This window comes from Labrus bergylta, chromosome 8 (genome assembly GCF_963930695.1).
Source record: "Labrus bergylta chromosome 8, fLabBer1.1, whole genome shotgun sequence".
NCBI lineage: Eukaryota > Metazoa > Chordata > Actinopteri > Labriformes > Labridae > Labrus > Labrus bergylta.
The window spans coordinates 20,304,415-20,319,092 of record NC_089202.1 but is presented as its reverse complement, the minus strand read 5'-3'; the positions used below and the strand labels follow the sequence as shown (position 1 = coordinate 20,319,092).

The 14,678-nt window shown below is 41.1% G+C and overlaps 2 protein-coding genes and 1 long non-coding RNA gene across 4 annotated transcripts; 2 read left to right on the top strand and 1 right to left on the bottom strand.

The window, feature by feature from the left end:
- Positions 1-50: 50 nt before the first annotated feature.
- etsrp (ETS1-related protein) lies at positions 51-5,736 on the top strand. Of its 2 annotated transcripts, none has more exons than XM_020644527.3 (8): positions 51-225; positions 581-662; positions 2,099-2,185; positions 2,306-2,380; positions 2,475-2,624; positions 2,712-2,972; positions 3,520-3,638; positions 4,413-5,736. In XM_020644527.3, exons 1-8 carry the CDS (start codon positions 160-162, stop codon positions 4,701-4,703), a joined length of 1,131 nt encoding a protein of 376 aa, XP_020500183.1. In that variant the 5' UTR covers positions 51-159; the 3' UTR covers positions 4,704-5,736. The 2 variants fall into 2 exon arrangements, with proteins under 2 accessions (XP_020500183.1, XP_020500182.1); XM_020644526.3 differs by having other exon boundaries at positions 52-225; positions 2,066-2,185.
- A 1,715-nt stretch (positions 5,737-7,451) lies between these two features.
- LOC136179791 (uncharacterized) lies at positions 7,452-8,936 on the top strand. Its single transcript, XR_010666753.1, has 2 exons — positions 7,452-7,486; positions 8,764-8,936. It is a non-coding gene; the product is annotated as an uncharacterized lncRNA (long non-coding RNA).
- A 189-nt stretch (positions 8,937-9,125) lies between these two features.
- Positions 9,126-13,337, bottom strand: LOC110003823 (uncharacterized). Its single transcript, XM_065957762.1, has 5 exons — positions 13,043-13,337; positions 12,290-12,315; positions 11,816-12,175; positions 10,036-10,220; positions 9,126-9,945 (listed from the first exon to the last, which is right to left on the bottom strand). The coding sequence occupies exons 1-5, from the start codon at positions 13,314-13,316 to the stop codon at positions 9,774-9,776; spliced, it is 1,017 nt and encodes a 338-aa protein (XP_065813834.1). The 5' UTR covers positions 13,317-13,337; the 3' UTR covers positions 9,126-9,773.
- Between the last annotated feature and the right edge of the window lie 1,341 nt (positions 13,338-14,678).

The following is a 14,678-nucleotide window of genomic DNA, read 5'->3' as shown; positions in this document are numbered from 1 at the left end:
GGGGGGGGGGGGGGGGGACGCGCCCCTCCCACCTCCTCCGCTGCGCTTATAATGGGCCCGGAGTGAGACCACTGACCACACTCGTTGTTGTTGTTGTTTTGCGCTGGATATAGTCTATATTTTAGGGTGTAAAAGTAGAAAACGGCGTAAAACACGGAGATGTACTGGGACTCTTTCATCAAAACAGGAGACAGAGACTTGGACAGCAAAGACTCGAAAATAAAGGTAGGGGCTTTACTTAAGTATTGTTTTTAAGATATCTCTTTAATGAGTACTGGAAGCAATGCCATTCATTCATAATAGCCAGCTTGTAGTGTCTGTAATATTTTAAATAATAATAATAGTAACATCACAATTTGTCTTATTTTTCTCTCCACTGATGTCTTGATTTTTTTAAATTAATTTAAAGTTATGTTTAAAAGAAAAAATGTTATAATAAGTGTGATATGAATACCTGAGCTTTATATCTCCAAAGTGATTTGAAGTGCACAGTGTCGTAAATGCCTCTGCCTTCGGATATTGACAAAGAATCAAAGTTGCAGTGATGACAGAAGTTGTAATCAGGACTCTTTCACCACAGATGGAGGTTTGTCAGACGGGATATTACACAGAAGACTTCAGGACACAGGAGGTGCCAGCTGGCTTTGACTTTGCATCATATGGTGAGTTTAGGGAATCACCTGACTTTTGCTTTGTCCATCACAAGTTTTAAACATCATGACTTATGACTGGTTCAGGGTTTCACAGCATGGATCTCTCTTTTTCCCCCCCCCCCTTTCATCAATGTTTGCACGATCTGTTTCCTCTGAACCTGAGCAGCTGAAGGACAGAGGAAATATTTGCGCAGACTGCATCATCACATCTGTCACAGCTTTCTCAATGAGACCTTGACACAGACCCGGGGTTTTGGGTGGTTCTCACTCAAACATAGGGGCGATATCAGGATAGTGTGTGTGTGTGTGTGTGTGGGGGGGGCTCTGTGAATATGTGTGTGTGAAATAATGCTTGAATGGGCTGAGGTAGGCAAAGACCGAGAGGGAGTGTCTTTTAACCTGACCACCCTGTTTCTCTCAGTCTCCCCTAATCCTTTCCTCCAGACTTCCTCCTCCAACAGATTTAAAGACCCCCTCCTTCCTCCCCTCTCCATCCCTCCATCACTACTCTGTCACACTCCCTCCACTGGCGTTTCCTCTTCTCTCTTCCTCCCCCTCCCTCCCTTGTTTCCTCCATCCATTGAGTTGAGGTGCATGGGCTTGAGTGCCTGGTGCTGATTCGACAGTAAACAAATGGCTTTTTTTTCTTTAGTCAACATCCCCAGTTAAGATACATAAAAATAAAAAGAACAAATTCGACCATCTTCAAGGACCAAATCAGTGATTTGTTGTTTACATTTTTAAATGTACTTTCCGCATTTTAGCACCCTCTGGTGTTAAATTTATTCTGACACAGTAAGAAGTCGAAAAGATTTTAAAAAATACATTGTAGAAAGCTGTTTGTATTGTTTGTGTGTAGTGTAAAACACTTGAGCTGCGAGCCTGAGCTGTTTAACTGTGGTGCGTTCATTGGTTGCTCCAATATCTAAAATTCAACACTCCAAATGCCAAGAAGCCAATGCACTCACATGTTTGGTAAAAAGGAAAACAAACTATGCAGTCACCAAAATGGATGTTAATATTCACATCCTGCCTGAAAAAGTTGTTTGAATTTATCTACGAAGCAGCTGATTCTGAAGTCTGGATTTCCCCACAGCGCCTAAATGCATCCAAAAAAATAACTAGTTTTCACAATCAGTGGATATTACTTATTACTTATTCAAAGAACATTTGGAGTCTCTGACAGTGAATATTTCGACACGCTCATGATTTGAATGGAAGTCAATAAAAACCAGAAGCGAAGCAGCTATCCCCCCCCCCCCCCCCCCCAAAAAAAACAAAAAAAACAAAACAAAAGTTGCCTTTGAAAAACCAATCATTGATTTGGTCCTTCCCAAGCATGTAATATGCCTCTATCCTGCCGTCATCATCATTCACCGACTCCATCTGTCTGCACTGTGTTTAATCTCCAGACTACCCTGGTGAAGACCTGTCTTTTCTGTTAGACAGCAAAGCACCTGGACAGCAGCAGTATGTCACAGAAAGCAGCTACGCAGAGCCGCCGAAAGCTTCTCACCCATATGACACTAAAGGTGAAACTTCTAAATACCAACAACAACAACAACACAAAACATCCACACATTAATGGATGCAAAATGAGTGAAATATTGGTGGTTATCTCACCATGTTTGCTGTTTTTTCTTTCTTTCCAGTGAGCACCAGTGACACGGCTCTCTTCAACCTGGACTCGTACCAGGAGTTCAACTGGTGGGCCTCGTACCCACATGGTGAGCCTTATTGGACTGTGCGGCCTTATAATGTTCATAAAGTACATATTTAAAGGCTTTTCTTTTTGTGACTAACTTTCTTTTCAATGAACAGACGGGCTGACAGTAGACCAGCCTCAAACTGGATACCAGGAGTCTCCACAGACGTACCAGGGTCTGGTGCCTCAGAATGGACAATTCAGCCCCTCCATTGAGGGCAGCAACAGCCCCTTCGTACCTGCAAAAGGGTCAAATACATTACAAAGTAAGACATTTCCACTTTTCCTATCTAAAAGAGTTTGTTAGTGGGCTACAAATGCAGTGCCGTGTCTAATTCTGGTCTTTGTTAAAGGTGAGACAGATCAGAGCTACTCGTGTCACCCGGCTGAACTTTACGACTCAGACAGGCCGAGGCTGTCCTCGTCCTTCTGGCCCGAGTACTCCTCCCACAGCTTCACTGCTCCCCTCCCACACCAGCCGACGGCCTCCTGCCCCTCGGACCTCAGTCCTCAATCCACGGAGCAGTACTGCCCCCGTGTGGTCAAACGCAAAACCCCACACCCACAGAGGCCAGAGAGGGAGGGACAGATGACGGGAATGTCAGCATATCCAGGTGAATACTCGCTCTCTCGTCAAGTCTGAGCTGCTCTTTAACGCTAAGATGACGAGATTTTACATTGTTTATACAAATGTGTCAAAATCACAACGGCATTATTTGAAAGACTGCATGAATGTTGAGCCAGAAACCAAGATATTCTAGTCTTTACATGCAATAAAAAGCTAATTGAATACATTTGCTTTACCTGTTAGAGATTGTTTGATTTACCGTAACAGTGTTTAAAGTAGTGAAACATCAGCTCCACCTTGAAAAGCTAACACATTACATTGTCGATGATGCAAAAGTCTTAAGGATTAAATCATGAGGCAGGGCCCATTTTATGGCTTTTCCTGTGATTTTGTTGAAATTTTTGTTTTACTTATTCAATAGTTTTTTTACCCAGTTGTGATGCTGCTTTAACATAAGATGATCTGATTACTTTATTAACCAATTATAAAAGTTAATTAAAAATAAACTTGTGATAATGACTCCAGTTGCCTTCTGTAACCTACGATAAATTATTTAATGTAAATATTGTTTATTTATTTATTCATTAATTCAGGGTCTGGGCCGATCCAGCTGTGGCAGTTTTTACTAGAGTTACTTCTGGACTCCGCCTGTCGGACCTTCATCTCCTGGACGGGAGACGGCTGGGAGTTTAAGATGTCCGACCCCTCAGAGGTGAGGAAGAATTCTGTTTTGCAATCCTTCTGACTACCATGTAGCCTTTTTACTGAAGTAGAATCTGCAGGTTTGTAGTTAAATTGATTTTTGTGTGTGTGTGGTAATAAGGTCCTTCTTTCAACTTGTGTAGATGCAATAAGAATGCTTGGAATAATCTCATTAAGGAAATAGTATAAGAACAAAAACCAGCAGTTTCAAAATGTCCCCTCTCAAACAAAACAAAAGCTCTGCATCAGTCTTTAAACCTTTCTGCGTTCTTACCTGTCTCCATTTTTCAAAAGCTGCTGCTTGTGGAGCTTATTAGAAACATGCAGAGGCATTTAAGGTCGGGTAGAATCAGTTATATCTGAACCAGTTCTCTTGCCCGCTTCCATCGCTGCCTTAAAACCGCCTACCTTCTGTGGTCCAAACAAAACCTACCATTCAGGACCAGAATCTAAACTTAGAAGGAGGACATGCTGGCTGCTGCATTGTTGTCAGAGAAGCCAGCACTTCAACAAAGCATGTTCCTTAATGTCTGATCATATAGTAAGCTCATTTTAATTTTATTCAGTAGATATTGCTCCCTTTAAAACTAGCTCCCCCTTTAACTCCTTCAACACTAAATTCTCCACACTGTCTTATGCTATGATGGAGTTCTACTGGCATTACTTCTGTACTCTCACTTTAAAGTGCTTCTTCCACCGTTACTGTACATGGAGAGCGTTTTCAATGTTTTTCATCTTACAGAACACAAATCAAACTCTTTGTGTTTATTTGCTGCTCATACAGGTGGCAAAGCGCTGGGGCCAATGCAAGAACAAACCCAAGATGAACTACGAGAAGTTGAGCCGTGGCCTGCGGTACTACTACCACAAAAACATCATTCACAAGACGGCGGGCAAGCGCTACGTGTACCGCTTTGTCTGTGACATGCAGGGCATGCTGGGAAAGACGGCGCAGGAGGTCCTGACTAGTCTGAACGTTTTGCCCACAAACGCAGAGTCCTGGCAGTGCCCTGCGGTTCAGGCAGCAGCAGCAGCAGCGTCGGAGCACAGCAGTGAAACATGGGCGTCACAGTAGGGGACGGGGGGCCAGGACACTTTTTGTGCTGCTGGTTTAGAGACACACGTACATTTTAGAGGAGAACTGCAGCCTACAGGTAGAAAACGCTGCCTCCTCCAGCAAGCTTGACCAGTGGCTGATTTACAAATGCTCAAATTCAGGAAATAAATTACCAATACTAATAAATGAATCATCCTGGTAGTCTTTAAATACAACTCACAATATTCACATGCAGCACTTTTTCTTTAGTGTCATGCTGGTGGTGTGAGGCTCAAATGTTTTCAAATCTTATAAACGATGGGAATCATTGCACTGTTGTCAGGTTGCTTTAGTAACTGATAAGACAATGGGGAGTACAATCTGGAGTGACATGAGGGCTTATTTCTAGGTTAACAAACGCATTCGATACCCATTACGAACCTAAAGCTAAATTATAACAGCTAATGTTAACACTTGCCCAGTTTCTAGCTAAAAGTAGCATTAGCCTGCCAACAGCGCTGTTAGCCAGCCTTGTGTGGTTAGCTAATAATTCATGCCTTTTCTGTTGCTAAGTGTAACTCTAGCTAACTACATTGTTAGACAGGAAGTGGTTGAATGCTATTATTGATGATGTTTTTTTAAAAAAATAGCCAATGGGTTATGAAATATGTCGACTCAAACTGGACCCTAATGTCTCTTTGAATTGAACCTATTAATTGTCTTTTCAGTAGCTAATCAATCTGATGCAGTGAACTGTTCATGATCTCAGAGAATATGTTTTGTAGACTTTGAACTGGAGCACAAGAGCTGGTCAAGAGCATTTTAAGCACTATTAACAGTTTTTTTTTTTTTTTGCAATGTGTTTCTACGACGACACTGATTTGTAAATAATGTTTATACTGTAGCGATGTCGAGTTTTGTGCATATATTATTATTTTTTCATTCAAAACTCATTTCTACCTCTTTTGCTATTCAGAATAACATGAACCGAGATGATTTTCAGGCACTCACTGTGAAGGTTTGAGCTGTTGTGATCATTGTTCCGTGTAAATAAAGTGTATATAAACATCAATTTGTGTGAAGACTCTCTCTTCATATTTCTAGATTTGGCCTTAGATATTAGTTTGATCGAATAAACATGTCTGTATCTTTCCTTTTTTGCAAATGTTTTATTTAGTCTTTGAAACAAGTGAAAGAAGGGTCATTTTCAAATTGGCGCTGCACTTGTTTTTGCAGCCAGTTGAGTTGCCTTTGTAATGAATGCAAGGCCACGCCTGGCTCTTACGAAACCTGCAAACTCTTCCTTCTCTGATTGACTCCACCTACTGCAGTCTCGGAAGCTTTAGGCTTGATATTTTCAACGATGACAGAAGAAATAAACAATCTGGTCACTTACTTTATTAATAAGTTAATGTCATTGTCTTTGTCCTCAGGAAAACACTGGATGTGTTGACACGTGTGCTTCCATTCAGGAAGTGAACTGTACTGCACCATACTGGATGAAGAAGGGTCATTTTCAAATAGGCGCTGCTCTTGTTTTTGCAGCCTGTTGAGTGGCCTTTGCACTCATGCATGGAGGTCACTAACAGGAATAGAAGCTACAGTATGTCCACCTTTTGTAACACAGTCACTGCTGAAAAAAAAAAAAAGGAAACGAGAACTACTGAATAATTTTTCCTATCTAATTCGCTTCCTATAATCCCTTTATTGTGAACGTTTGAAAACTGTGAAGTGACTGAAGTCAGGTGTTGCGCTGACATCTGCATCGCTGCGTCGACAAACCCACCAGAGCTTTGAGTATGTTACCTGCCAGGTTATGATTCTGATATTTCCGAGCGGCACTGAATGCCTCCTTTTGTGTAATGAGTTTTCCCGTGTTCTTCAATACAGTGAGCTTTATAGAGCAGCTGCTTATTTGCAACCCAAACTGCGTTTTCAGATTACGATCACTCCGCGCTGGTTTGGCTGCCTGAGAGATGCCGCGTAAAACCATAAAGATGGCTTTGTCGGACACACTGGAGAATCTGTCACAGCAGAACTTTGCAAAGTTTTGTCACCGGCTTCTGGACCGCAGAAACGAACCGCGGGTCCGACGCAACAGGGTGGAGGGTAAAAGCTATTTAGATGTCGTGGATGTCTTGGTTTCTACGTTTACTGAGTCCGGAGGTCGCAATGTGGCCGTGGAGATCCTGAGACAGATCGGCTGTAGCGAGGAGGCAGAGGAGCTCGGTGAGGTTAACGACTAGTATCGGTTTATATTTGTTGCAACATTTGAAGAAATCCAGAATAGTTCTGCTGTGGAGAAAAGTAACATTTCGAGGCTGTTCGTCAGTAACTGCAACAAACAGATTTCAGCTCAGACGTTTTAAATACCAAATAGAGAGAACAGCACAATGGTCTACCTGGACATTTTACTTTCGATTTCAAACTCATGTGAATGTATCTGTTTAACACGAAACACCTCTTTGACAAAGATTGAGACAACTATGGTCGGGAAAAATGTCATTTGTCAGTTTTTTGTGTGCTCCTGAATAACAGCCTTAACTTGGTCGACATGTTTGAGCTTGGTCAGTCACACAAAACAAAACTTTATCTGCGTTTAATCCCAGATTTAGATTCTAAAGACGAAATTTATTGCAGAATTATTCATCATGTTTGTTTTTGTTTCCACAGTCAGAGAAACATGAAAATGAAATTCCCAGTTTTAAAGGTAAGTTTCCCTTCCATATTTGTTTGTGCCAAGTTGACATTGACTTTCTCTATGAGTTTTAAGTTTTCTTAAATGTTTTACAGATGCAGGACACTCGGCAGGAACAACCATGGTGGGTAAAGGTACAACTTTTTAAGCCTAATCTTTCCGGCTTCATTGTTCTCTGTTATCTCTCTTTATGCTGCACAGTAATAGACACCTTAACTCACTGTTATATATATGAATAATAACAAATGTATTACTCCTACTGCCAGAGGCGCCGCTTGTCAACAGGCAAGGTAGGCCACTGCTTTGGGCCCCAGACCAGAAAGGGGCCCCTGAGGGCTCACAATCTTTAACCAAAGCAGTTGAACAAAATGTGCAAATTTTGCAGTGACAGTTGGAAACCTTCCTAAGGGCCCAGCTCATTCTTGTTGCCCTGCTAAGCGTTGCATGCATTATTGCTGCGAAAACCAAAGTTTCTCAATAAAAGTCAACAGAGAAAAATGAAGAGGAATTATCCGTCTATCGGAGAGAGAAGGGCCCCCCAATTGATTCTCGCTTAGGGCCCCAAGAGACTCTAAAATCGCCACTGCCCATTGCAAATGAATTCACAGGAAAATATGCACTGCAGCATGTCAGTGATTGGATCTTTAATACAATTTTGAGTGAGGAAATTATACAGAATATGACATTCTACCTCTTACACTTTTAGTTATCCTATCATGACTGTAAAAAAACTGACTACATTTATTTAGTATAAGTGAGTGCACTCTAAACCATTGCACCTCTGGTGTGAACATACAAACACATGGATCCAAAAGCCATTTAACTGATTTAACCATTTATTTTAGAGTAAGATATACTTTACTAATACCACAAGGGGAAAGGGGGGGGGGGGAGGGTTTGATGCTTTGCTCACTAGCACCTTGGCAGTGCTCAGGAAGTGACCTGGCACCTCTCCAGCTAACAGTCCAATTTCCAGACTTGGTCTGCACCGAGACTTGAGCTGGCTAAACCTCCTTTTCCAACCCCATCCCCTACAGACTGAGCCACTGCCATCCAGATTATTAAAAAGTGGATGGATGGTTGATTTCTTGTTTATGAATCCTTAATGTTAAACAAGGAAATTGTGCTTCTTGAAGTTCAGATTTCACTGTTTTTAAGGTAAATACTAACATTTATCAGCTTCAGTGTCCCTCTACATATAGACCATATACGGACATTAGATTCTGGAGTTGACATGGCCACACCTGGCTCTTATAAAACCTGCAGACTCTTCCTTCTCTGATTGACTCCACCTACCGCAGTCTCAGGGAAGATTTAGGCTTGATATTTTTAACAACGACATAAGAAATAAGCTATCTGGTCACTTTATTAATAAGTTAATGTCGTTGTCTTTGTCCTCAGGAAAACACTGGATGTTTTGACACGTGTGTTCCCATGGAAGTGAACAGTACTGCACCATATTGGATGATCTACTTGGAAAGAATATCTTGTTACGAGAGGGTTATGAGCTGTTGAACCAAGAATTAATCCGTAATTTGTATTGAATCATGAAAATAAACTTTTGCAGAACATCACCTTTGTGGCTCACTGTCTCCTATAAGCAAACTAACTTCAAAAGAATATAGGCAAGACGTGTACTGTCCAAACCAACCACAATATTGTCAAAAAAATACTTATTTCCAGTGACCAATCAGTGAAAAGCATTTTTCTTCAAAGTGTTGCCCGCGTAATCGTTTCTGAAAAGACCAACAGTTGAAAATAACTTCTGTTAACTGCCTTTAATAAACAAACAGCAATGACAATGTATGTAAAATAAGACAAAGCGTTATGATTGGCTGATAATTATAACCTATTCCCCTGGCGGATGAATTTATCTCCGCTCCTAGAGAATGAGTACAAATCAAAGTCAACATACATTTCTAAGGGATGTTACCTGTTGCAGAAAAAGCACTCATGATGCCTAACGGCCCGTCAAACCCTCGGCTCCACCTCGTCCTCCAAGTTATCAGTCCTTTCATTCAGGTTGTCATGGTGATGCACCATGACAACCTTTATGTATGGAGGACTTTACACCTACTGGAGACTTAGGTGTAAGATTTAAGTTGTAATTTATACCTATGCTGGAACCAATTCAGCTTGTTCAACCCCTGGAATCTGAGTAATGGGTAAACTGCGTCCTAAATACAAATTTCATTCAAACTAGGCTACGTTTGAATTTCTGCATAACCGGTGCAAAGGTGTTTTTAATTCAAGCTTTTTTTTTAGAATTTATTTGTCAGGCTTTTGGTTTGACTTTTTTGTTTAAACAAAACCGTTCTTGTTCTGAAATCCAAGTTCTCTTTGTCTTCTTCTGAATGGCCGCCCTCGGACTTTGAGGCACTTATGGGCTGGTCTCCAGCGCTTTGGATTCGTTAAGTTCTGGTCCATCTCTTGAAGGCCTCTTGGGGAATAGAGGTAGTGGTTTGCCTGAATGTTGCAGCTGTGGCTTGCTCTTGGTCACGCTGCAGAATGTACCTGACAGCGGTGTCCATCCTGGACCCTTGGGTGCAGGTTGACTCCATGGTCCTGAGGAAGTTGACGTACCTGTGTACAAGAAAGAAAGTAGCACAGGGGCTTAAATGTCTGCTAGCCTACTAACGCCAAAATCCATACTTGCTTGTTATGCTTTCATACCTGATTTTTTGGGAGTCCTTGGACTCGTACAGATCTTGTAGTGTCATCAATCTGTGAACACCAAACCCAACAAGAGCTGCTCCTTCTTGGCCTGGCTGGAGGGATCTCTCTTTGTCTTTCTCGCAGTGAAATCGGACTTCTTCCATAACCTCAGGGTAAGCCATTGCATATTTCAACAGTGAATCCTTCAAATAGAAAGAAAACTGTATTAAACATTTTCTACATTGGTCATTATAGGGCCAATTCAGGCAAATAAAATCCATTTGTTTAAAATCAGAAATTAAAAGTGGGCGTCGGTAGCCTATAGTGGTTAGTGCACACGCACCGTGTGCCGAGGCTGTAATTATCAAAGCGGGCGACCCAGGTTCAAATTCAACCTGTGGCTCCTATCCCTCATGTCATTCCCCACTCTCTCTCTCTCCCCGATTTCTAACTCTATCCACTGATAAAATCAGAAATTAAAGAACACAGATGCAACCAAAGGTGAAGTCTGATGGAGCCGATCCCAGCAGTCACTGGGCGAGAGGTGAGGTACACCGTGGACTGATTGCCAGTCAATCACAGGGCTGAGATATAGAGACAGACAACAGGCACATTCACACCGATGAGCAATGTAGAGTTACCAATTCACCTAACGAGCATGTCTTTGGACTGTGGGAGTACCCGGAGGGAACCCATGCATGCACTGGGTGAACATGCAAACTCCACACGATAAGGCTCCTGTCTGACAGGGACTGGAACCATTGCTGTGAGGCAACAGCGCTAACCCAGCTTCCATAACCTACTAATTGGTACAAAAAACTGTTAACAACCGTAAACTATAAGACAGAGTTCATTTATGGAACTAGTATTGCACGGAGGCATACTGCCCAATTAAAAAATCACAGCCGCTCGGGCAGAAGCATGCTGTGTGGAATCAGAAGGAAGAGACTGAAGTTGATTGGTGGATGAAGGGGGATAGAAAGACGGGGGCCGAGGTAGACTGGACAACAGCCGGAGGAGCGTGATTGGGCATTGCCGTTGGGGGAATCTATCAGAATTAACGGGTAGCGTCTCACAGACATCCCACACACATGCCTAAAAAATGAAAAGGATTGCACCCCAAAAAAAGCCAAATTATGCACTGAAACCTGAGGATCATAATATTAATAATTTCAACAGCATGGTTTAGTCCAGCTGACCCATTTATCAACGTTAATTAAGCAGCTGAAAGCACATAAAGGGTGAAAAGTGTTCACATTCGACCCCAGGTTGGGCAGGGTGCAGGATGAAAACAAACAAACAAACAGAAAGTAGAGGTTGTCCACACACTAAGATTTGGCAAGCTTCATGTCAACAAACAAGGTCTTCATTAAAATAAAACAAATGTCAATAAGAAGTCGAGAAACATACAGAATGTCCTAATAAGAGCTCTGTTATTTTTTCAAGCTATACTTTTCAACAGATGTGTATAAATGACAATGATCCTAGAGAAGAAAAACACAGTCTGTATCTTAGCATCAGGGGAGACATGTAAGATAATGTAATGGTATAGAAGACTGCACACTTTTACAAAAAACACAAAGCTCCTGTGAGGAACTTTCTCTATGCGTACATTTTGGCACCCCCATGTGGACAAAGTGTTACCCTTCATTTTTTTTAGGTTATGATTTCCTTAGACAAATCTCATCCTGATTCCTTTCACTAGTCAAACGTATTGGTTTGAAAGACAAGGCCTTGTAAGTTGAAAAGATTACTGAAATGAACTCTTTAGTAGATCACAGATTTCAGTGTGTCGTACCTTGTTGGCCGTCAGCGGGTCTTCCTTCACAGTGAACTTTTTCTGCGCCTGGTGGCCGGCCATCACGTAGGCAACGTAGCTCACATCATTCTCTAGCAGCCATTTAAAGGTTCGACCTTTATACTTGCCGAACAGAACCATGCACCTGCTAAGAAGAACCCGGTCATCGCAGGGGTCGCCGCCCTTACAGAGATTTGGAGTCTTTGCTGCAGCCTCCACCTCTTTTTGCCTCGTCACCTGAGGGCCTCCCCGTCGAGCAGCCTGTAGCGGATAATGGAACGGCGCAGCTTTCAGAGCCTCCTGTGAGGGCTTCAGCTCCAACTCTCTCATTAATGTTTTACAGAGGGTGGGGTCACCTTTCTACCAAGGAAAGCAAAGTGAACACAAACAGAAAACACCAATGGGAGTATCATTTATAATTAAAACAAACTCATGTTAAGGAGATTATAGGTCATTGTGTATAGTTAAACTTACATCAGCACAGGCTTGAGTCTTTAAATCTAGAAATAAAATACAGGTGGTGACAAGATTATACATTAGAGTCTTTTTCTTAACAATAATGACTTTTTCCAATGACACATGGATTAAAACATACACCCCACCAATATCAAGACCAATGACCTGCAGTGTTTGCTTTTTATAGAGTTTAAACCAGGCAATACAGTCTGGAAAAAAAGGCACATTTTGGCAAAATGTCTTTTGATGGCCCACAAAAATAAATGATTCAACTTGTTTGTAGTCTGAAACTCCATTTTGGAGCAGGAGGGGGAAAGCATTAAAAACATACAGTGCACAGACTGTAAACTTCAGATCATTTAACCGCAATGAGTCGAACAAAGATTCCCACAGTTTTTAAAATCATAATAATTTGAAAAATTAAAGTTAAACTAACGGAACCAAAAAAATAAAAATAAATCAGTGGCCCTAATCCTCTTCAGTAGAAACTCTATAAAAACACAGAGGGGTTTTTTCCCCATGCAAATTTAAAAAATATTAATAGGCATTATTGCAGAAATGACGATGCTACCAAAGCATCAACAGACTGTGTAGTTGTGTAGTTTCAAAAGAGCCACTCACATTGTTTAGATATTGTCATTACATGTTTGCTGAAAAGTAAATAAAAATTGTAATTGTAATATTTACAGTATATGGTTTAACCACACTTTGCATAGACTCGACTACTTCTCCTTTACAAAAAGGACCATGCTTGTATATTTGTTTACTCACCCAGTTCCTCTGCCTCCTCGTTGAGGTTGAGCTGCCTCAGTAAATCCAGAGTCACCTGCACAGCTTTGCACCCTGTGAAGGTTGAAACCAGGACGCCCGCAACCTCCCATCGTCTCTTCCCCTCCACGTTGTTGCGGCTGACCCGCGGCTTCTCTCTACGGTCCCTCAGCTGGTCACAAAACCTCAGATAATCCTCTTCATTCAGATCATCCAAAACCTCCACTATAGCTAGTTTGAAAGTAGTGCGCGCCATATTCAACTCGGTCCGCAGCATCACACTGCTGAAATGTGATGAAAAAGCGGAATAACCAAATTCAAATTGCATTTGGCGCGTCAAAAACACCAATCACTGACACCGAGAAGGACTGCGTGACCAATAAGGACGTCCCTGTGTGCTCGTCATAGGCGCGCGTGCTCTATAAGTAGGCTATATAAATTAAACACAATAAATAAAGTTAATACAAATGTGAAATAATCGAAAATTAAGTTGATATAATTTTGCAAAAATATGAAGAAAAATATGAAAAGAATAAACAAACAATATGGAAACGTAAAGATACAAAAATATGAATGTTGATGACAATAATGTGAAATAAAATATAAAGAACAATTATGAAAAAAATAAAGGAGGGGGAAATATAAAGACGTATGACTGAGGCAGAAGGATAAGTTAATAGCCTATATCTTTATTGTTTATCTCTATTTCCTTTTTTAAGTATAGCCTATTACACAAGTTTGCGAAAACGTGATTTTCAAACTTTTCAGTGAAAATTGTTAGTTTATTAAAAAAATTGTTAAATTATTAGATCACCGTATATTTCTATAATTATTTTGTACGAGTTATTTCTTATCAACCATTGCTTTAATATCTTTATACTGATTACTTTTTCCGAGCTTTTAATCAAATGGCATGGGCAGGACATCCAGCCCAGGCTGTTCGCCTATAGCTGTGTATTTATTTTCACATTACTCTATAATCCATGCAGTTTAACACATTAGTTTTATTTCCCGATTGCACAAGCAATTTGATAACTTGTAAGTTAACTAGGCTACTTTAGCGGTGTTAATATTGCACAGTTTCTATATAAGTAAAGTTTATTTAGGCTATAGCACTTTTCATATAGCCTACATTGGCCACAAAGCGCTTTATAAAGACACAATATAGGTAACAGTATGGGTTCTCTCCGGGTACTACAGCTTCCTCCCACAGTCCAAAGACATGCTCCTTAGGTTAATTGGTGACTGTAAATTGACGGCAGGTGTGAATGTGAGTTTGACTGGTTGTCTGTCTCTATATGTCAGCTCTGTGATTGACAGCTGACCAGTCCAGTCCAGGTTTTAGCCTCTTGCCCAATGACAACTGGGATCGGCTACAGTCCCCCAAGACCCCGTACGGTATAGGAGTATAGACTATGGATGGATTGCCTGGTGTTTTTTTGTTAATTTTTCTTTATGCTATTGTGAGCAACAGTAGTTCTTGGATGAATATTGAGGTGTCCTCTGGGCAGCACAAGAGGCCCTTTCTACACAATGTATTTACTTACATTGCTGTATATATTTATTGTACACATACAGATGTTGGAAAGTTGTCTAATATCTACAATCTGATTGATTCCAGGTTCCTGGAGCAAGGCAG